The 23,503-nt window shown below is 42.3% G+C and overlaps 1 protein-coding gene across 8 annotated transcripts; it reads right to left on the reverse strand.

The window, feature by feature from the left end:
• Window positions 1-83: 83 nt before the first annotated feature.
• On the reverse strand, window positions 84-22,192 carry EIF4ENIF1 (eukaryotic translation initiation factor 4E nuclear import factor 1). Of its 8 annotated transcripts, none has more exons than XM_071762763.1 (19): window positions 21,916-22,192; window positions 21,432-21,555; window positions 18,134-18,207; window positions 17,214-17,341; window positions 16,367-16,662; window positions 15,480-15,681; window positions 14,186-14,361; window positions 11,483-11,618; window positions 10,966-11,145; window positions 8,795-9,024; window positions 7,304-7,375; window positions 6,770-6,953; window positions 6,302-6,381; window positions 5,838-5,977; window positions 5,587-5,671; window positions 4,437-4,569; window positions 2,922-3,266; window positions 2,532-2,696; window positions 84-1,996 (listed from the first exon to the last, which is right to left on the reverse strand). In XM_071762763.1, exons 2-19 carry the CDS (start codon window positions 21,525-21,527, stop codon window positions 1,755-1,757), a joined length of 2,964 nt encoding a protein of 987 aa, XP_071618864.1. In that variant the 5' UTR covers window positions 21,528-21,555; window positions 21,916-22,192; the 3' UTR covers window positions 84-1,754. The 8 variants fall into 8 exon arrangements, with proteins under 8 accessions (XP_071618864.1, XP_071618866.1, XP_071618860.1 ...); XM_071762765.1 differs by having other exon boundaries at window positions 84-1,981; window positions 21,916-22,190; XM_071762759.1 differs by having other exon boundaries at window positions 21,962-22,081.
• Between the last annotated feature and the right edge of the window lie 1,311 nt (window positions 22,193-23,503).

The following is a 23,503-nucleotide window of genomic DNA, read 5'->3' on the forward strand; positions in this document are numbered from 1 at the left end:
GGCTTTAGCTAACACATGAGAACAGTGCTAAGAATTAATCAATATACTGACATCATTTAGTGCAAGAGCAGTTGATACAGACAGCTGGTAGAATCAACTTTATTTACAGAATGTTACTGGGAAAGTGTCAAGTTAAAAAAGTATGAAAACAATCTTACAAGGACAAGCTGGTGATTGCATGTTTTAACACAGATTGTTTTAGGAACAACCACTAGAAGTATGGGTGACCCCCCAACAGATTCCACACTGGAGACTTCAGCTTGCTATTTCTGTACAACATTGTCTCTGCTGGACTGAAACAAACCCACCACAGCATGCTGGCAATTGTAATAATACAGTCAAGTGTTTGCTTTTTTTTCTTTCTGCTGCTGGTTTTGCAGTCGGTGAGACCTAAGAAAGAGCAACTCCGTGAGAACTCTGGTTTTGCTTTCACCTTTTTTAAAAGAGCACAATGGCCTAAGCTAGATAGAGGACATGAAAGCAGTACTAGACTCAACACAAGTGAGAAGGTGAAGTGAAGAACCATGCAGTAGAGGGATGGAAGAGAACACTTAACTGTTCAGGGAAGTGGAACAGGCATAAAAGGAACATAGTATTTTAAAACCAAATATACACAGTAAGATCACAAAACTACCCCATCCTCCCCCTTTCAAGCCACAGAACAAGACTCCAAAGGCAAGTTTCACAGTAATTGCATCAGTAGATGCACATTAGATTGAGGACAGTTCTCAGGACTCCCTTCTATTAAGAGAATTGAAGGCAGTACAGAACACCACAGCTCTGACTGAGGAGTTGAAGGGTGAGGATTCAAAGGCTCCATTTTGATGACCTTCAGCAACTGGTTTGAAAGATTAAAACAAGGGAAATACTGCAGCTGAACTAGGACCAGAACCAGCCCTTTTGAAAAAGCTATGACCAGTCAGTACCTCCAGCCTCTTTGCTTATGGCAGACAGAAGATCTGGGTTTACCATTCCTGTACCAGGTCCCATCCTCAAGGCTGTTTGAAGACTAAACAATTCTCTCCTTTGATGGCAAGAGTCATACACACAAGGAGTCAGACCTTTGTTATACAGACAGCAAGATGTGGGCTTTTTACTCTGACACTGTAGCTACACTGGGTGCACAATACGTGACGGAAGAAAGTGAGAGGGAGACCTAGAGGAGATGAGCAGCAAGAAAAGGCAAAGCAACTTTATCCTGTTCACTCACACTTAGGATATGCAACTTTAATCTTAAAGAAAGTCCCACATGTACAATGGAGAAAGATCCAAACCATAGGCACAACTAAAGCTCAACTGTTATCAGCTACTCTTATGTACAGCTGTATAGATTCAAAAAGGCTATTCTATGTGTATATATACAAAAGATTGTTTATACACAAGTCTGTACACAAGGGTCTATACATTTAGTTTACTGCAGAAGGAATCCATAGCTGCTACCTCTACACTAGAGAATATCAGCACTTCATTCACATATCTTACAAAAACAAAAAATAGACACTTCCAGGATTAAACTGGCTTTGTCTTGCATCTAAATTTCTTCAGGCTTCACTATTCAAGCCATAATGGATCCTTTAGTCTTGATGCAGACATGAGACCAGGACAGGTGCCATGTGCTTCAGTCTCTCAAAAAGAAATTTTGCACAGAGTGCTAAAAATAAAAGCCCCAAAAAACAAACAGAGGTGAAGTCCTGACTATGGACATTTTTTATCCAGTCTAAAGAATCACAAGTGTCCCACCCAGTGGTCACTGTTCACTGCCGGTACTCCAGTTCATCTACACTGATGACTTTGGATGGCATAGAAGGGAGAGGCTGCTGCAAGACATCTGAACCAAACCATTTTGCAAGGCCAATGGGAGACCCACTTCTCTGGCTGGGGCGATGGTCAAGCTGTGTGTGCCCATGAGATAATCCAGTCCGAGACAGCACATTCTGAGGGGTTGTTTGTGCACCAGCAGGTGATCCCTGTGCTCCAGTGCCTGTGAAATGTAAAGCTATTAGGAGATGGAATAATACGTTCACCTGACATGGAGATTTGCCCCAGAGCAATCACCTGATGAAGCACGTGAGCTCAATGTGGCTTTTACTCATCCTGTTAGCTCTCAGTAATCCAGACCCCCACCCCCCCCGTGTTTGTTCTCGCCAGTACTTCCATAAACTGCCTGACACTGCCAGTTCTGGACACAGCATCAAGTAGGTTTTAACTGGAAGACCAGCATCAAGCAGCATTTTGAGATAGGTGGGTGGCCTCTCTCACCCAGCAAGGAAGGAAAGACTGCTGCAAAAGGCAGATCTGTCAACAGGAACACTTATCTTGAAACTGAATGCTTCACTTGGACATTCTTCTGGCATAAGAGCCCTGCCGTGGCCCAAACTGCTCTGATACCACACAAAATTAAGAGGTAATTTAGATATTCATAATCAAAGTAGCTTCCTGTTAGCCCGGTATACAGAAACAGGCCAAAAGGTACAGGACCAGCAGCAGGCCAGTCAGTATTTTAGAACTCCCACTCCTGTGTTTCAGCATACCTGATCGCTGCAGTTGCTGTTGCATCATTGCAAGCTGCAAAGGTGTCCCAGAGCGTGGATTTAAGATGTGATGGCTGGCTGTTGGCAGTGGGTAAAAAGGTTGGCCAAGGATGGGAGCAGATATTCCCTGCAAGTGAGAGAGGTCCACCCCTGGAGGAAGCATACCTGTTGAACAAGAGTGAGGAAAGGTCTTACTTAATAAGCATAAAGAACCTAGAGAAAACTAAACATTTATCTATTTAGATGGCTTAGAATGTATTGCCTATTTTTACAGGTGAGTTTGATGTAACAAGCATTACCAGTAACAGGTATAATTTTACACTGTTCCTAATGCAAAGTCAGTCTTACAGAAAACATGCATTAACTTAAGGGGAAAAAAGAATGGATTACCTGCTTGCAGCAGAGGAAGGTGTTGCGGATGAACCCCCTGCGCCAGCATTCTCTGGACCAATCCTGGATGCAGTTGATGAGCAGGTCGTACAATTGGTACATGGGGAACAAGGGGTACTTGATGAACAGGACGAAGGAAAGGGCCTCCTGGTACTGGGGAGGCCATTGTAGGAGTCTTTCTACCAGCTGATTTAGGCCTGTAGTCTTGCTCTTTGGTGCAACGATTTGCTTGGGCAAGAGGTGTGGAACATGCAGAGCGTTGCAGTGCAGGTAGTTTGGTACCTAAGGTGGGCAAAGTTTCTTGATCTGCATTCTCCACAGAACTAGACAGTAGGTTATCTGTAGCTAGAATCGAATACAACTATTATAGTCCACAGCTAGAGATTATACCTAAGGAAAACTAAAGCTAGTGATTGGATTTTATAGCCAGATTCCAGGACTTGCTGAACTTCAGACATATAAAAATATATTTTGCAGGGGGGTGGTAAGCACCAGTCTTTCCTGAATGCTTTTGGTCAAATTATTTGACAACAGTAAAGAGGAATATGTTCCAAAATTCCTTGAGAGCAAGCTTCAATTAGGTCAGAGCCAGCAGCAACTCAAACTTTAATTCTTATTTTTCCTCTCAGAAATTGAGGTGGCAATATGGATAAGTTAGCACCAAAGGACACAGAAGGTATAAAGGATCCTGCCTAGCCAAGATTATAATTTGGAGTTTTGCCAGAAATCTAGCCCAAAGTGGTTTCTCAGTTTAGATGTGCCCAGGGGTTAGCAGCAATCTTCTATGCTCATCATCTGCTTAGCAAGATTTGGAACACTAAAGAACCTCAAGAAGCTACTTCCACAGACCATCTAGATGAGTTAGACAAGGACTAAAATACTTAGAATCACCTGCTACCAGTTGAGGTAGCAGTAATAACTGGAATACTAAAAGGAAAAAAGTCAACCATAGCAGGACCTGCAAAACTACCTCTGTAGTTACCAGTATTGAAGTACAACATCGTGGCAATGGGGCATGTTAGTCTTACTGGGTCAGGTAAGTCACGGGGTACTGAGCATTTTCTTTTCATAGCTACTTAGTATCAGTCAGGGTGACCAAATGCTTCCATGATCTACTACACTTAAGAGCTTAATTGGTCTCAGCTTTGATTGTTCAGTTAAGATGTCTCAAGAGAGCTGTAAGCTGCTTGTATTCAATTAGTGCTATAGAGAGATATGGAAGCATTATTGTTAACACTTGTTAATCAAAACCAGTTGCAAAGAAACAGTTGTGGTCCAGGCCTCTTAGTGTCACTACTGCTAACAAACTGACAGGCAAGAACAAAAGAGATTTAAAACCAACACTGCTGGGAGACTGCACTTAGAAAGTGTGTCCCTCCCATAGCTCTAACCCTTCCTTGGATTATGGGTGCATTTCCACATCCTCCTCCTGATTTCCATGAATCAGGAATGTCTAAAGTTAGCTTGGGCATATTATGTGCTGAAACTCTGATTACTTCAAAGCCATTACAATACCTTCATTTGGCCTCTGATTTTCATCTTTTCCATCACTGACTTTCATTTTCCCAGCAACTGGCTCCTCTTTGCTCTTTTCTTTGCTCTCGTACATCTTGCGAATCACCGAGGTAGGTGTAAAGGAAGGAGACAGCTGCAGAGAATACAGTAAAAAGCAACACCTTATTCAGTGCTGATTATCTAGGCAACACTATCTTAGTTGTGGGTGGATACCAATTCTAGCACATCCTTTCCACTCAAAGCTCTTCTGAATCAGCCAGTGTGCCCATTATTTTACTTCACATCATTTCATGGTTTTATTCTATAGTTTAAGCACTTCCCTTCAGCTTTTACAGAAGTAGAATACCTTTATTAAAGCCAGATGTTCTCAAAGCTACATATACCTTACCAGGCTTGAAACAAAACATGAGCTATAGCTTGAATTGCAGCTGTTTTCTCTTTGTTTTTGATTCAAAACAATAGCTCAATAGCAATTCCTACAGACCTGCTGTACCTATTATTAAGTCAGGACTGACAGATCTGCAGAGAACTATTGCCTCTTTCTTTTCCCTCATTCTAAGTTACACAGCATCTGTAGAAGCTACTCACTTGGCATAAAGACAGAAGTACCTGCTTGATTTAGCAACCATTAGTCTCTGTTAGTCCTGAGCTCTGCAAACAAGTACTTGACTGATTAATTGGAAAATTCAGATCAAAGCAACATTCTACACAGTCCTGAAGGCAGTGAGGCAAGAGCTTGTCTTTGAGATTTTATTCATTTTCAAAGTGACCCTGAAGCACCTAGGTAGTATTTCACCCTACAGACATGTAAGTCAGTAAAGACCAGTGTTCTCTGAAGTGGCTAATGGCTTTCAGCACTTGCTTTCTGAAACCTTAAATGCCAAAATACAAGGGCCCTGTTTTTCAAAGGTATTTTCAAGGTCAAACTAATATTAATTGTGCTTTTTTCAGTTTAGATAAGACAGTGGTCAGAAAAGGCAGTCATTCAGTTAAGCATGAAGTGAAATTCATCCTTGTATCATGTGTCCACCAACATAACATTAACTCCTCCATGGTCTCCTTTTCTCCTATCAATGGCAATTCCTAAATTCCAGTTACCTTTAGACACTTTTAGAGCTTTTCCTACAGTCATTATACATTGGGTACTGACCATGCTAGTGATGGATGCTGTAGGGGCTGGAGAAGGTGCATTCCCTCTGTGTCCTGGAGCAGGTGATTTAGTCACTCTCTGCTGCCTATTAATGGACAGAAGGTCAGTAAGCAGCAGCTCTACTCTTGATACAGAATAAAAGCTGGGACTGTCAAGAACCAATACAAGCTTGAGTGACTGGCACTAATAACCAGTGAAGGAAAATCAGAAATCTGTTGACAGTGTACCCCTGAAATTTTACAGTTACTCACCTGTTTCTGTAGCCATCTCTGCTTTTATCCATTTGTGGTTTACCAAAGCCATGCTGATAGAAGTTTGCTGCCTGTATGGCTAAGTCATGTGGCAATGACAGTCCCTCTAATGCAGCTTGCTGTATTTCCAAAGGACTCATCTGGAGTTGTACAGAAAACAGAAATTTAAGCTGGTATTTGTGGTTTTTTTAAACATGCTGAAGGTTTGCTGCTCTAGCTACTAATATCTTCAAGTGTTTGCCCACCAATAGCTATCTGTTTTATTGACTGACAAAAAAAGTTTAAAAAAAAATATTGTACTTGATCTAGAATGGATCCAATTCCAATAAGGTTTTGAGACTAAATTAGAACTTGCATCCTGAAGAGTTAATTAAGCATCAGTATCACAAACTTAACAGTTAAGTATGTGTTTCCACAAGTCAGCTCTAGACCACACAATAGAAGCAGAAAGCATTTAAACCTACCTGTGCAGCAACTGGACTCATGGGCTTCCTCACACCTGGAAATGGATCACCAAGCAATTGCTGAGATCCTTGTCCAAACCCTAAAGAATATTCAACAGTTGCATTTTAAAGGGCTAACAGCTTATTTCAGTATATACTTCCCTTAATTAAACAATCCTACATTAATTAAGCTCATCCTTGAAGTCTACAGAGCTATGTCTCTTCCTTGTCACTAGGACACAGAGCTAGAGGCTTCTTCAGTAGCTGAGCACATTACTCCACATCAGACTTTACTACAAGGTCTAGCTGATCCATCAGACATCTACATTTGAGACTAATTTGACATTAGAGACAATGAAATAAACAGCCAAGCTGCCCACCAAATTCCAGGAAGTTTTTATGGTTCTGTAAAGCAGTCTTTAAACCAAACTCAAGTAATAAAGTACTCAAGAAAAATTTTTAAAAAAAGTATTTTGCAACCAGTCTCACCAATGGGAGAAGATATCCTGTGGCGCAGGTAATCTGCAGAAGCAGCTCGAGTGGGAAACACAGGTGGAATAGGGGGAGAAGGTGCTCTTTGTGTCAGTAAAGAGGCTGAAGGTTCCAAACCACCTATCAGGCCACTTAAAACATTAGATGAAGCAGGTCTGGTAATGGGAGGACCAAGAAGTTCCTAAGTAATGAAAGAATGTTCAGAATATGAACAATTTATACAAATGAGCTCACTTTATTACACTGCAGGCTACACTATTTACAGCAAATTAGAGACAAGGTGGACTTGTACAACTAGATACACTAACTCTGGATTGCCCTCATAATTAGGCACATTCAGTTGTAATCATGGGAAATAACATGCCAAGACAAGTTTCTAAGTAAACTGAACTTATGACTAGTTCTCTTTCCTCTATAGGGACTAATGTCTGACTACTGATCTCTTCATTGCCTCAAATGTCTAATTTTCAAATAATTTTTGTTTTCATATTGGAGTTGCCCTTTTGAGTACTTCCCCACAATAAGTAGTACCTGCAGAATATTCTTTGACAAAGGCTGGCCTGGCATCTCTGGAGGTGACATTAAGTGACTCTCAAGGCTTTGCTACAAAAATGAAAACATTATTGATTAGATGTAGATACAAAAAGCATCAGGGATAAGTCACATTTGTGTCACTAATAATTTCACCTATTCTGTTAGAACCATAGTTTATATAATCAGCCAAATAAAACTCCAGCAAAGTCAGGGACTGAGCTGACTCAGATTTCCCCTGAGAAAACACCCAGTGGTAGATTGCATAAAAGGTAGCACAATGCACCTTCAAGTCTGAATAACATATATGAATCTATACAACTGTGTAACCTGGACATCAAACATAGGGCTAAGTGGTGAACTGAAATGATGCACAAAGTGAAGTGTTTGTATATTAGAGAAATTATTTTAGAGATTCTTCTATACATCAAGATTACATTTCAACATAAAGGGGCAGCCAGAAATAAAAGTGTAAGTGTGAAATCAGTCTCTCAATTTACATTCTTCATTACTTTCTAGTGAAGTGGGATGTGGCTAAAAGTCCTTGGGTAGAGTTTGGCAGGAAAACCAGATGCTTTTGACTCATTCAGTTGTTAGAAGTATTTTATGGTGCCAGAAGCAGTTACCAATAGCTTCAGGGTCACACATCCTGTTTAGGTTGTTAGTGGCAGGATGAAATTTCATCCTACAATCTCTCCCAGTCTTAAATTTAGTATCATCTAATATTAATCTTTCAGCTAACAAGTACTCTGCTTGATCTTATCTTGGTGCAAATAATTTTAACATCCAAGTTGAAAATAGTAGATTGGGCACTGATGCATCTATCAAAATAATCACTGAAGCAAGACATCTAAGCTTCAGGTAAGTGTGAACTGTACCACACTACAAGCACTTTAACAAACAGACCTTTTAATAGCATCACTGAGGCAACCATTAAATTAACATCAGCAATTCTTTCATAAGGAATGGATTAAGTCTGTTATACACACAGACAGCACCTTTACAGATGGATTTGTTTATTCAGTAAGATTCAGACAGGGATGAGTTCAAGTGCTAGAGAATATTGGACACTAACCAAAACATGCTCTGTAGTAGATCTTCTTGGGGGACAGTCTTTAGTCTTTAAGTCCAGATATCAATCAACTGGATTAGATACTCACATATTTTTAAGGTAGAAATTATGAGACTTCTCGGGTAGTATTATAGTTCTGGGGCTTTCAGAAACTTAACATGAAATCAACCCTGTCACCTCTAAACAGAAAAAAAGCCCTACTTTTAATTACTGTGGCCAGGGAAAAAATTACCCAAGTACCTCTCATTTTTCCCTTCAAGCAACAATATTCTAAAAGTAAACCTACATTTAATGGCTGCTGCATACAGTGAAAGGTCACGTGTTACCAGAAGGGCTGTGTAAGGGGTTTCTAGTTTGCATTGCATGTCTCAGGCACAGATCCATTTGGAGTTCAGAAAAAGCAGGTGTCTGGTACTTACATTGACTTTGGGCTGTGAAGGTAGTGTCCCACTTGCTTTCATACTGCTGACCAGCTTGTTAAATGCAGTCATATCTCCATCTTTCTTGATCTGTCTGGAGCCAGCAACACTTAATGCTTCCTCCATTTGCTCAGCCATAAATGGAGTAGCAATTTTTCCCTCCTGATCCACTTTCAGGCCTTTTAGCCCAGCTTCAACTTCTTCTACTGAAAGTACAACTCCTGAATGGGCTGAGAAACACAGGAGAAATACTGGTAAAGCAGGGATCTCTGTTTATAAGCAAGAAAATACCTGTACTTGCACTATATTCTAATATCCAAATCAATATTGCCATGCACAACTACAGGCATGCATGACTCCATAAAAACCTGATTAGGTTTCAACTGGTAAGTTCTCACTAGCTTTCATTTACCCTGGAAGACATTACATGTTGTAACTTCACCTGCTTTTAATAGAGAATATCAATCTGAAAACTGAGTTTGCTTTTTCAATTAGGAAAGTTTCCTTTATCTTATACTCCAGGAAACCAGGTGGTCTCACAGCCACAGCATAAGCAATGTCAAATTGTCTGAAGCTGTCATGAGTAGAGAATATACATACCTGGAAAATTTAGATACTTTGGAGACTCAATTACACAGTTCAGTGGACAAAGTTTGAGGTAAACTTTTTTTTTTCTCAAAAATTAAAGCCTATATATAAAGATTTCATTGGCATAACCAGAATGAGGTACAAGCAGTACTTTTTTCTGTATATGCACATATAAATACCTATCAGTGCTGGACAGCAAGGCTAAACATGCTTTATGGACCAGCTAACACATCACAAGGTATGACACCTTAAGAGAAAAGGAAGAAGAGAAAGGAGCATGCCATGAGTTGCTGTAGCAGATGTTGGCCTAAAGAAAGAAGATTTACTGGAAATTTGGGCAAGAAGGTGGAGAAAAGAAACAATGATGCAGACATGCAGTATGGAGCATGAAGAAAAACATGATGCTGGTGGAATCAGCCTGAAAACTCAACACTTGGAAGTGTCTTATGGAACAGAACAGAAGCTTCCCCACAGTTTTTTGTTCCTTCATCTTTGGTTTGTGAGGATCAGAGTTTGTAAAGCTTTTAGTAGGAAAGTCAAGCTAAGCAGAACACACAAGAGACTTGTAGTTCTATTTAAATCAAATTCAGAAAAAGTTCTCTACATGTTAGCCAACACTCCCCAGATCCAGACTGGATGCTTAAGAATATTTGCAGTGCTTGGATGCTTTCCTCCCTAGCTACTTCACACAAACCACAGGGTAACATTACTTTTTGTTCAGTCGTTTACATGGCAATACATGCTGCTTGCCAAAAAGAAACAGATTTGGAATTAGATCTTGAGATTTCAAAGAACACATGCATTTTGTACACTCCGTGCATAATGTGGGCCCAGACATGCAAATCCCTAACTTAGGGGCACCTTTGAACATTAAGTTTAAAGTAAGCCCTCAACTCTGTTTAGAACAGCTGATGCTAGCAAAAGTGAACTCTAACAGACCAAGTTCCCTGGAATGCTGAGATACTGGCCAAGTTAGCCTAACAAAGACAAATCTGTCCCTGTGTTGTACCTCTGTGTTAATTATTAATGCACTGAACAGTGTGCAGACCACTCTGCTTCATGTGCTAGCAACAGTCTTGAGAAGCTCAAGTTTACAGCATGCACTTGAAAAAAACCTGACATCCTCAAGCCACTGTTCATCTTCCTAGATACTGACAGTAAATGGATCACTGTGATCCATTACAGATGCTTGCAAGAATGACTTACACTTTAAGTTATTGGTAAAGCCAGAGTTTAAATGCCACATAGTTTCAGAGCTGGCATTACCAGTCTCCAGTATAAAAAACTTATCTAAATGCCACAGACAAAGCTGGAAACTTGGATCAAGACTTGCATCATAAGTTACGAGTACCACTGGCCAGTGGAGCAGTCTGAGAGTCCTGATGTCATCCTGTGATTAGGATGAAAAGAATCAGTGATGATATTGACACAACTGAGATCTGTTGAACACTGGGTTTTCAGTGTAATTAATCCTGTAATACTTCCTACTCCTGGACTTGGCAGATGTGACTTTCAGAATACCAAGCCTCTTGCCTTGAGATACTGCATCACAGGAACTCAACAATATCTGAAGAGGCACTTACTGCTCTCTCTAAGCTTTTCCTTGTTGGCTGAAAGACTTGAGAGAAGAGGTTTTAAGTCCACTTTGGCTTTCTGTAGCATTTCTAGGATGTCCACTTTGTTTTCAGAGTGGTCTTCCAATGGAATGGGAGCAAAGTAGTTTCCAGAGTTCTGGCCAGGGGAGAGAATGGCTTGCTCTAGACCTGAAACAGCAAAACCAGTAGCACTGCCACATCAGTTTACCAACCCAATGTCTCAAGATGAACATACACTGGTAACCAACTTCAATATGTCACTGAAAAGTTATGTCTCACACCCCTTGCCCAAGATAAGCTGGAAAGTCACTGAGAATATGACAAGGCCATTTATATAAAATAAAAAAAAGAACTTACAGCTGCTAAGTCTAAGAGCTTCCAAAAGAACGTCAAGTGCTTAAACTGTGGGAGAATTCCTAAAGATTTATCTGCCATGTTCTTATTGGATGAGTACAGAAGAATATGGAAGGAGGTTACCTGATCCTGTACTGTCCTGTAGCCTTACCTGCCAGCCTTTCCAGTTCCTCATGTGGTGTAGATCTCAAGCTGCTTGACCGACTCCCAGAACGACTGGGATTAGAAAACCACCTGCTGAACCTGCTGGCAGACACTGAACCTTCCCCCAGCACATCTTCTATCATCTAGATTATGGGGAAAAAAATAGATAATCTTAACAGAAGCAATCACAGCAAGGTTTTTGAGAAGCTTTACTGTGCAATCAAGATCCTTCTGCTACAAGAAGATTCTGCTCCCAGCATTCAGAGGCTTTGAACTGCTTTTTTGCCTTCCAATACAGAAGCATCTGTGCAGTCAGTTAGCATAAGCCATCACACATTTAATTTATACCAAATATTTGTTCAGTGAAACAGCATAATCAGAGCTCCCAAAGACCTCCAACGAGACTGTTTTAAAGTGGATAAGCAAAAAAAAAAAAAGACAAGCATTTTCTACAAGACTAAAATAAAATGATAACTTAGCAGTTCTAACAGCTACATGGCTCAAGCCTGGTCCCCAGCACAGGAAGGGTGCTCTGATCCGTTGTATTTTCTGCAATCATGATTCTGTTCAGTTCCAGCACTGACCAACATTGGAACAAAGGGTAATGACTACTCCCAGACCTGTGAGCATCCCACAAGGGCTGGGGGATAAGGCCAGTAGCTAAGGGCTACTTGGTTGCATGTCATATGCTGAGCCATTCAGGGACTAAGAAAAGGGTTTGCATCCTTCCAGTCAAGGTCTCTGTCACCAAAGCACTGGCAACCAGCACCTTCACCATCCACACAGAAGCAAGGTCACTAAGCAGTACTTCTGAGTTAGTCTGTCAGAAGTCAGTCCAACTGATAGTGACCAATTATTTCTTTGTAAATCACTGCTAGTATTTCAAATACACTGCATTATAAAATTTAACTCAAACTAAAGCTCCTGCTGCCACCTTGCAAGACAGGGTCCAGTTAAAAGCCTGCTCAACAGATGCAGTATGTTTAGTGTTAGACAAAAGGAACAGCAGCTTTGTTCTGCCTGAGCAGCTGTTCTCTTTGAAACAAGGGACACTCAATGCTATTTACAACAGCAAAGCCAAGATGGATTCAAACAATTAAAAACCAAATGGATCAATACTAACATTTTAGAAGAACTAAGAAAGTTATGTCAGGAAACATACAAATCTACAGTAACACCTGTCAGACACATCATCAGTAAAGAGAAGGAATATTACAATACACTCCAGCTTGTCTAGAACTCACTTTTGTGACAAATTTTAACAATATCTGCCCACTAAAGCTTCATCAGCAGGCATGTTATGACTTGTGAATTCCCTGCTGTCACAGTTTAACACTGGCCCAGCAATTAAACCGAATGACACCTGCTCTGAAGGAAGTCACCATCTTGCAGATAAGCTGAAAATCAGATTGCCAAGTCTAAAGACACATTTACATCTCTTACAGGGAGAACAAACTCTCCACTGTGCATTTGTCAAATTACTGCCACTGGACTATGAGCTTTTTTAAAGCAAGCAGCTTTTCCATGTTAAAGACTAGGTCAGGATTCTCCTGAGCATTTTTAAACTGTAATATTTCCACACTGTATATCAAGTTGCTTTTCCTTGATGTCAGATTTTTTTTAAAAAAACCATGCTTGCTTTTCTACAACACTAAGCCTTTTTACTCAAATTTTATCAGTTATATCATCTACAACAGTCAACAACGGCTCTTCTTCCTGGTGATGGAGAGGTCAGAAGAGAAACATCAGCAGTTTAAGAATTAGGCCCATGCTTAGTCAGTACTTGCTGTATCTGTTTACCCCTTTTTGTGGTGAATCAGAAAAAGCATGCTAAGGTACAGACCAGCTATAGCTTTCAGACTAGAACAGTGACCACCAACTATCTACCATCTACTGCCTCCAGAGATAGATGTTCAAAAACTGCACACTACCAACACGAGATCAGAATTCCCATCAAATTGTATCTGGAGGTAAAAATCCAGTACTGGAAGAAACCTGTGGTACAAGTCTCAGCCTTTTTCTTCAGTCTTGTTACTAGCTCCTGGGTCTCATCAGCATCCCATATACCACTCAGTCTACAAATCATCTACTAGTCACACCACTAGCATTCTTTAAACATGCTTTTGACTGAATTAGTAGGCTATGTTTATTTTTCCAGTCCAGCTGTAATAACTGGAAATACTGAACTAAAAACCTCAGAAATTTCCATAACAAAAAGATTCAAACCCTCTCAGACATCCTTTGAGCCACATTACTGGTATTGATAATGCAACAACATATACACATCTCCAGGTTTACTGCTTTCTAGGAAGCTTGCACAAGTAACCATTTGCTGCAATTTGCAGCCTTAGCTGCAAAATATTCTTTTCAGCTATACTAAATTTATACAGTGAATCTTCTCTGATCATATCTGCAATACTTCTGAATAAGATCCATCAGGATGCTGATTTTGAGTCTTCAGTAATGACCAAAAGAAAAACTGATCAGCTAGTTTGCTTCATACACTTTCTTTGGAAATGGAGCCTGTCTCAGGACTAACATTTTGGAAGTAACATCTTTACACACCAAGCCTAAATCCATGTAAATTAATTTTAGACTTACATATTGCGTAAGGCAACTTTAGCAAAGTAAGAAGTTTCAGTTTTCTCTCAATGCAGCAGCAGCAAAAATGCTTCTCATTAATACAGCCAGTCTTAAAAATAAATCTCACCGAAGCCAGGCCAGGAACACTTTTATCCAAGTTAAAGAACTCATTGAAATCAAACTCTCCTGGAGCTGGTTCTTGTAAAACAGCTTCCCTAGGAACTTCTTGATCTGCTGGAGTTTCATTGGCAAGGACAGTTTGCACTTCATCCTCTTCTGCCAATCCACCATTGCATTCTATCCCTTGAAAAGAAAAATCAAATGACTGTTGAGGCACTGAACTTGCCCATCTCCTGCAGGAGCAGTGCCCAACAGGCAATGCATTTGCTGAGGAATTAAAAATGTAGGACCAAAGTAATACAGCCACCTATGTGTTATTACCAACAGAAACTAGGTCCCATTAAAACTCTAGCACAGAGCTTCTACTCTGTAATTACAATATTCTACTTCAGGAAAATCAGAAGTGACATTGAATCTTACCAGCAACTGCATCCTGATCAACTTGGAAAATACACAGAACATCTCAGAGGTTGTTACAACAGGTAGAGCTGTTACAGCAAGTTAACAGCTGCTGATGGGTTTCCAACAAGAATCCTTCAGCTTCACCTGCCTTCTTCCAAAGATGCCCCAGACTGCCTGAAAGCTGCTACTTCAAAAAGCTACTACAAAAGTTGCTTCTGCTTCTCCAGCAGGAGCAAAGCACATGTCATTTTAGACTTCAGAAGCTTGAACAGGTGCTGCAAAAGAGCTGTGGCATGACCACAAACCTAATATGCTTGAAACCTCAGGTTTGTTGTCCACCTGTGGAATTTCTAGCATTAAGAAGTTCTTATCTCTTGCCTCAGAGAAGTCCATACCACAGCTTTTTCAGTGATAACACTGAAGTCCAATGACAGCAAATTCAGTATTCAAATTCAGCTTAAAGCTCTGTATTACTGGCAGCTACATGTCTCAAACAGTGCTCCTAATGCTAGCATTCCTGTAAGAAAAAACATTTTAAGTACCTCAGAGCATTAACTTAGCTTAAACCAATCCTTAAGCAGCCAGCAGGATTTAGAAATGGACAAAACCCTTTTAATAGCCTACAAATTCCTGGTAACATTCATACAAGGCTTTTTTCTTCCAGTCTCAGTCCTGTCTGCCTTTTGGAAAAATAGCATTTTAACACTTGCAGTTTGAAAGATCAACCATAGGCTTTACATCTTGTGCTTCAAGATGACAAAAAGCTATGCAAGTTTAAGATTAAAGACTGAATAACTGCATCACCCTTTACACTTGCCTGGATCTATAACAAGCACTTCAATATCCAGCAAGATGAACTATTAGCAGACAAGCCAAGTTTTTGTCAAATTTGTCATTACCTTCTTTTAATGAGACCGTACGTCGTCTCGTACGTTTCCTCCCTTTATGATCTTCCTCCAAAATTTTATCATCAAAGCCTGTGAGCTCAATGGTTTCAGACTGACTCGTAGGACCAGCAGAGAACCACTCTGGTTCCTCTTCAGTGTAGGAGTCATTCCTTCTTCGCTCCCCAAAGACACGTTTGCTGTCACCAAATTCCCTCTGAAGTGGGATATTGAAAACATTAACAATTAAACACTTTTTCCTAAGAGTCTTCCCTGATTTCCAAAGCAAATGACAACCTTTAGTCACTAGTTACAGGGAGTTCTGGTTGTGTGTTTTGTTTTGGTTTTTTTCCACGCACAGTCAGCACACTCAGTAAGCTTTTACATTTTAAAAACCTCACAGGTGAATTTCTGCTTTATTACACTGAAGGCTATTGGTCTGCAAATGGTTGTACAAATTCAGCTTTGTATCCCAAGAGGCAAGCTAGTGGTCCCTTCTATAAAAAAATCCTGAAAGCATGGAAAGCTGCCATCTGCTGAGGTCAAAGAATGCTTGATGACAACTGCTAGGTCAAGAACTATGAATGAACTATTAGACTTTTGAGTATCTTGTTATTAAGCCTACCAAAGGAAAGGCTGCAAGATACACTGTGTTAACTTCCAGTTTATCTGTCAGAAGGACTGAAACCGAATTTTTAGAACATCGAGTGCCTACCCTTTAAACTATAAAGATTAAAGGAAACTATAAAGTTGCTTCTAAGGAAAAAAAACAATTAAACAGAACAGCCTACTTGCACAGAACACCTGACTGCCACATGCAGTTACCCTGTCCCTGTTGCTTTTACTGCAGGGTGTCCAAAAACCTCTGATTTAACATGCAACCAGCAAAAGAAAGAACAAACCCTGAAGCGTTTATCTTTGTAGTCCCTCTCACGGTCTCTGTCTCTGGCATCTCTGGAGTCACGGATGTCCTTCTCACCACCTCTGTGCTCCTTATCAAAGTTCCTGGAAGAGATAATCCTTCCACTGCCAATCCTACGGCCCCCAATCACACGGACACCATCGTTCTCCTTCTCCAGGGGGCTGCCTGACCGGCGTGAGCTGACAGCTGCAGTCACGTGGCAGCCACCTCCAAAGCTTCGTCTCTGTGGGCTTAAGACCACATCCAAGTCATCTTCTTTCACTCTCTCTCTTGGATCTGCACATCAAAGATGACAGAAAAAGTGTCAAATTTAACATCAGTAAACACAAGCCAGTTATCTGTGCAATAGCCTTCTGCTCCAGTGCCTTGCTGCTATCTCAGAGCTTTTTGAAGAAAAACACTAATGAGTTTTTTGCAAAGTTAACCTAGCTGAGGCAACGGGAAGTACAGAGGAAAAGAATTAAATTCACAGTTGAGTATTGAGAAATCATTGTCTGCTAGGAAGCACCTACTCTCTGACTACCAACTTCAGTGCTCAGTCTTAAATTGCAGGGAAAGTGCCCCCTGCATCTGCATTGCTACACATGTACTCACTACTATATAGCAAGAACAGTAAGATACCACTGACTGCTACTTAAGTTTGCTGTTTGATAAGTTACCAGAATACCAGGAACTAGACTATGCTTTAAGCAACCAAAATTTCCTTGATAGTTATTTTATGCAAACAACTTCCAGACACACTTAGTCTCATTGCATCATTCCAAATGAAAGGTTCTGTCAACAGCCTGTGTTCAGTTTTTAGTCTCCTGCTAAAAGGATGCCCTTACCTACAATCCTACGCATAAGAGAAGTCCGATCTGAATCCAAATCTTTTTTAAAGCTTTCCACTGGTGAAGTTCTTCCTGAACTTGGATATAAAGATGCATGCCACTTCTCTGGATCCCAGACACCATCACTATGAAAATAAAATTTCAGCATTGTTTACTATTTGTAGTCTAATAAATAATTCACAGTACAACTACTGAAAACCTAGAATTCACTGACAAGCACTCCACACAAGCAAAATACATCTTTCATAGCCAATTTATAAATCATTGCCTTACTGTATTACCTCACACGTGGCATTCTAGATCCCTCCTGTAACAGTAAGCAAAATACCCAGCATCAGATTTTAGGTCAAAATATGGACATGTTGTCCCTCTATTTATTACTGAAGTTTGCCTGGTACACTGAAAAATAGCTCAAGTAGATCAAATGCCACTGTTCTTAAGCATTCAGAAAATACCACCTCAATCTCATACTTACTCATAAAATAAATTAATCTGAATGGTAATGATACTGCTGTTTAGCAAACCTACAAACAAAAGCCTAAGACTCTTGCCTTCATTTTAAAACAAGGTACACAGTCTATGTGGGAGGGTAACCCATCAAGCAAGTCAGCTTGTTGCAACATAACCTAGTCAGTGCTATACAGTCATCTATAATCTTGGTAACTTTTCCTGTAATTCTTCAAGACTTGTGTGTTTTGTGAAGTTGTTTTCTGCTGGCTCTCCATCTTTGTTCAAAGCACAAGATTCCTAGCTAGAGTGCTAAGCCTTTCAAGTAATTGCTACTCCTGTAAACACAATCGTACACTAAACTCCAGAGCATTTATACCTTGCATTAACATGAGTACACTTTTTAGATAAAAAAATCTTACATTTTAAACATTTGAAACAAGTATTTTGCTTTTGTACCAAGAAAATACCTGTCATATTTTTCAGAAAGACAAGAAGGTCTTCGCTTAGAGTAGGGACGCTCTTTAATATCCAGCAGTTCCTCCTAAAAAAAAAAAAAGCACTTAGTGCAATTCTCACCCACATCACACTCAGGTGACACAAACATCTATTCCACACAGCCTGTTCAATTTAGTGTTTTAATTTGACAACCCAAAGTTTCCCAATATGTTGTTCTATTTCCTATGAAATACTGAAATGAAAAGTTGACACTAGACAGCAAGTTTATTTTTCATTTCTTCTCCCAGTGGCCACTGGGCCAAAGCTTATTTGAAGCATTAAGTTTCACTAGGTCAGAGTTAGTTCCATGAACACCTGAAAGGCTGTTCACAGCATACATGTGACACATCACTTCCCTGGACAGCTGAACAGGACAGACATCATTGATACTGGAACTAATAAGTTCTCAAGATGCAATAAAAATTATGTTCCATGCCATATAAGGCTCAGCAGGTAAAAAAAAAAGCATTGCAACAATACCAGTTACTGAGGAGGCTCTAAAAATCCCAGACAAGTTTGCTATTTCCAACCACCACCAGTTCCAAGGTATTAACTGTACATTATACATCTAACCACTCTACCCAACACCAAATCAATGCTGAATTAATTTTCCCACTTCCTACCAGCTTTCAAATACAGTCCTTGGTTTACCATTGCACAACCCCAAGCCCTCAAGTCATTTCAGACAGAGTAGTAATCAAGCTGCAGCCTCATTGCAGTTTGCTATAGTTAAAAAGCATTATTAATGGTGCTTTGGAACACCACTAACTTGGCTGCAGTCAAGATGCACATTTCTAATTAAACGTACTCTCCTTAGATTACCTTTCTTTAATCTGCCTCACTGCCAACTGAACTAAGTTGATTCAGAACTGTGCAGAAATCAGTGGGCAACTGGAAAGATAAAAAACCTAATGGCAGACACCACACATCAGGCAAACTGGAAGAGGCATTCTCTTACCTTTCTCACCAATACTACAATACACTCTGGAGCTCTACATCATTATCTCCATGTGATTAAAACCATTAGCTATATGAGCATGATACTGTTTCAGACCACAACTTGGTAAATAAAAAAACTTTAATATGCACACATACATAAACATGCAAGCATCACCTGTATCAGTGTTCAGCAAAAAAAAAAAAGTTCCATTAGATGGAGGGAGATTGGCCTCTCTGCCCACAGCTTCCCAAAATAAACCTTGATCTATGAGGAACATCAGGGCTGTAACACTACCATAGCCTGATGCCTTAATACTAACAGCACTGTCCATCAGACTTGAAATTGATTATTTTGTTGGCCACGAGAGGGAGTCCACAGACCCTCAATCAGATCCTATCAAAGCTCGTCCACTGAAGTGAGGAAAAACTGAATTGTTTCTTGGCTTTCACTCATTAGCTGTGCACCTGTGGAGCTTCCAATCATCTCAACAAGACAGTGCAGACCATTTAACACTCTGATAACAGAGGAGATTAACACTGGCACTTCAAGAATATGTTTTAGGGTGGTTTTGGTTCCATGTACACACTACTACTTTTAGGTGGGTGGAGGAAGTGTGTTCAGTTGTTATTAAAAAGTTTTATTCAAACAATTTAGAAATATTCATGGTGTGAGCCAATTGTTTTCCTACTGCTAGTAAATTAATATAAGCTGTTGAAGTAAATCAGTGCTCTCTCCACATTAGCAGCACATCCTGAAAGTGTTCCTCCCATCCTTAATTAGGAGGAAATTGGATCATGTGAAAATGGATTACCATGGTGATTACATGAACACCTTAAATCAGCTATATTTAAGATGTTACTTATAAAAAACCTAAAGCATATCAGGCAGGATGATTTAACACAGATTGATTTCTGGTGTTTCTTTACTTTAGATTCCTTGGAAACCAACAGAAAAAAAGACCAGATGCCTTCTGGCACTCGTTGTGCCACTTTATCCTGATCAGAAACAATAGGTGCTGAATTAACAAAACTGATTTAACACAACTGAAGTTACAAATGCTTGTTTCATTGTACAGATAGCACCAGAACAAGCTGAATACTGCCCAAAAAGGCAAGCAGAATTTGAAGCTGCATTCAGCTACTCTTGAGAGGAGCTGGGAAGACTGAGTAAAATACACTTCCAACAGCAAAAGTTTAAAGATAACTCTTCTCCTTCACTTTAGAGTAAATTAAATAACAAGGTCAGAACAACAGCAGACTTTACACCTTAGAAGGTTAACAGTACATCTTTTCTAGTTAGAACTAGAAAGCCATAATACTCCCAGTTCTGAAGTACTTGGTTTATTGTTGATGTCTAGTTAAAATAAGCTAGCCCTACTATCTCAAAAGAACAAAGCCACACTGATAATTTTTTAGTCTTTAGAAAAACAACCTAGGAGGAAACTAACAGTTCAGAAGTCCTCGGGTAAGATAAGGCAGTCAGCAACAGTACACTGTCTCACTCCATTTCACACTTCAGGCCATTTGTTGCAAAGTAACTTAATAGATTTCCACAAAGCAAGGGCCACCTGTTCCCACAGCTTTCAGCAATGGGAAAATCAGCCACCATTAAAGACTTTTGCTAAATGCTTGATTCAGCAGCAGTACCAAAACCCCCAGCAAAATTTGAACCTCAAACCCCACAATATATCAAACTCACTTGGTACTAAAAGACCCTTTATTTGCAAGTTATTTAGTTCTTCCACTTATGCATATATTTTAACATCACAACTAAACAGAAACACCTGTGTTAAAGTTTTAACAAAAAGCACTGGTTGAAGTCATAAGTGTTTAGGGTTCCAGCAGCCAAATACAAGCAATTCTAAACTTACAAAAGACATCGAGGTAAACACATTAAAGTTCCTGATAAGATCTAGTATGCTGTATGTTCCAGGGAAGTGGCATCTACTATAAGGGAACATTTTTGCAACATTCTTAATGGAACATTGCTGAAAGTAGAAATACAACTGTGAAGTGCGAGTGCTTCAGAAAGCTGGTAGAACAACATACTTCAGACCCTACCATAATCTCTCCAGCACACGCTGCGAGGTGCTCAGATATTAAAATAAGGCAGTGGGAACCAAAAATATATCAAGGGCAGGACTGCACAGCTACAGAGCATGGAAGAAGTTGGCTCATTTTACAGCATCTTGGAAACCCTAATCCGGGCAAAGGCTTTCCAGCCTTCACCTTACTGCTTCCCTCTCACAGAAGCCTCCACTCCCTGCTCCAGTTCCGTGCCTGACCACTCCACAGGTAACTTCGAGAAGAGAGAGGAGAGAGCTAACTAACCTTTGTGTATCGATGGGGGTGTTTTGCTGTAACTCTGTTCAATTCCAGGAAAGCATCACCATTTTCAGTTTCTGTTACACCTCCTCTTTTATCCATGGTTACCGCAAAGCCTGTGACCGGGGACCTAATTAAAAACAAAACCGAGCCCTCAGAACGCGGGACACCCCACTTCAAGCCACGCAGCCCCGGCTGGGGCACGAACCGGCACCCCGAACCCCGCCAGACCCGCAGCCCGGCTCCACAGCAGCCTTACCACAACAAAGATGCCCGGTGGGGGCCATCGGGAGCAGAGCACCGTGGCCGGGATAGCGGGGCTGCCGGGACACCCTCACCACCCCCGCGGCTCCCCTCGCGTGGCGGCGGGGGCAGCGCGGCCCAGGCCCCGTCCCGAGGCAGCCGAGCCGAGGGGGCAGGAGGGCGGCGGGAAAGGTGACTCAGCGGATCCTCCCCCCACCCCAGCCCCAGCCCCGCCGGCCGTACTCACCGCCCCGCCGGCGGCTCTCCCAACGGCGCTCCGCTGAAGGCCTTACCGCCGCCCGCGGCGTTTCCTGATCCCGGCCACCGGCTCCGCTCGGCCCCTGCCCGTCCCTCCACTGGCGGCGCCCGGCGCCGCTCTCGCCCCTTTCCGCGCCACCCGCGCTCCGGGCCGGTGCCGTCCCCTCCCCGCCCCGCCCGCCGCAGCTCGCGCGGCCCCGGCCCCCTCCGCGCTGGCTCGCGCGCCCGCTCCTTATTCGCCCGACTCTGTCTCTCTTCAGCCGCCGTAACCGGGGCCTTCCGCTGCCCGCCCCGCACCCATTTAATGGCCCGCGCGCAGGCGCGGCGGTGGGGGCGCGCGTCGGGGCTCCCCCGCGCGGCGCCTGACTGGAAAAGGCGGGCGGCGATGGCGGGGTCGCGCTCCCCCTCTGTCTGGTGGCTTCTCCCCGCCGCGGGTTAACCCGCCAAACCCTCATCTCACCTGGTGAGCGTTGCGGTGGGTGAGGAAAGGCTGGGAGAGCCCCGAGGGCCCGCAGGCACTCTCGTCGGACAGCCCTGCGGGGGAGGCTGTCGCCGGGAGCAGCGGCGGCGGGACGTGGTGCGCGCCATGTGCTGGGCGCGGGGCACCGGGCGGCAGCGGGAAGGGGGCCGGGATCAGGGCAGCGCCGCGGCGGGCAGGGGGCGAGTCGCTGCGTCGGCGCAGGCCCGAGGCTGCGGGGAAGGCGCGGGGAGAAAGGAAGGCGGGAAGTGGCGGCGCGAGCGCGGCCCCCTCAGCGCCTCGGGCTGAGCCTGGCGATACCGGGCGGCGCGGCTGACGGCTGCGTTAGCGTGTGCCTCGGGATCACCCCCTCCTCCGGGAGACGGAGTCATTTACGGATTCGGGAAAGTTTCCCCGTCAGCACCCGCCCGCAGCCGAGCGCCTTCGTGTTCCCACCGTGAGCGGCCCGTCCCCGGCAGAGGGTGAGGGGTGGCCTGGCAGGGCCCGCTCCTCTGCCCGGGCTTTGCTCAGCTGGGAAGCAGCGGTGTGAGGTACCAGCGGGAGGTTCTGTGTAAAATTCCAGCGCCCCACGCACACTGGCCTGTCAGGCTGTATGTATTTTAAGACACTCTTTATCAGTCTTCTGTCAAAAGTGAAACTTTGCATTCCCGTGAGGCAGCGGGAGGTAAATCGGTGTAGTAAGCGGAGAAGTTTATTCAGAGGCACTTGACAGGTCTATTAGGTTATTGCTCATAAGGAGTGGAAATTGCTTCCGACGTCAGTTTAGGGAGTTTACTCAGCAAGATCGCTGATCCATTAGCCCACGGAGCTGTTGGGGAGCGGTGTCCCAGGCACCCACATCCCTGCTGCCACAGAAATGCTGCAGAGTCCCTCCTGGTTTTCCAAAGTCCTTGGGCAGAGGGATCTGCATCAGAGTAAGGAAGTGCTTGTGGGGTCTAGTGAAAACAAGTTTCTTCTTTTTTGTCTCAACTGTCGAAGTGCTGTGTTGCAAATATAACAGTATTGTTTTTATTGAGTTTCTCCTGGAGAGTTTGCTTTTAATACACAGACACTCGATATCCATCAGTGGGCCAGGAGCCTCTTGCCAGGTGTTTGATGC

Source organism: Heliangelus exortis, chromosome 19 (genome assembly GCF_036169615.1).
Source record: "Heliangelus exortis chromosome 19, bHelExo1.hap1, whole genome shotgun sequence".
Lineage (NCBI taxonomy): Eukaryota > Metazoa > Chordata > Aves > Apodiformes > Trochilidae > Heliangelus > Heliangelus exortis.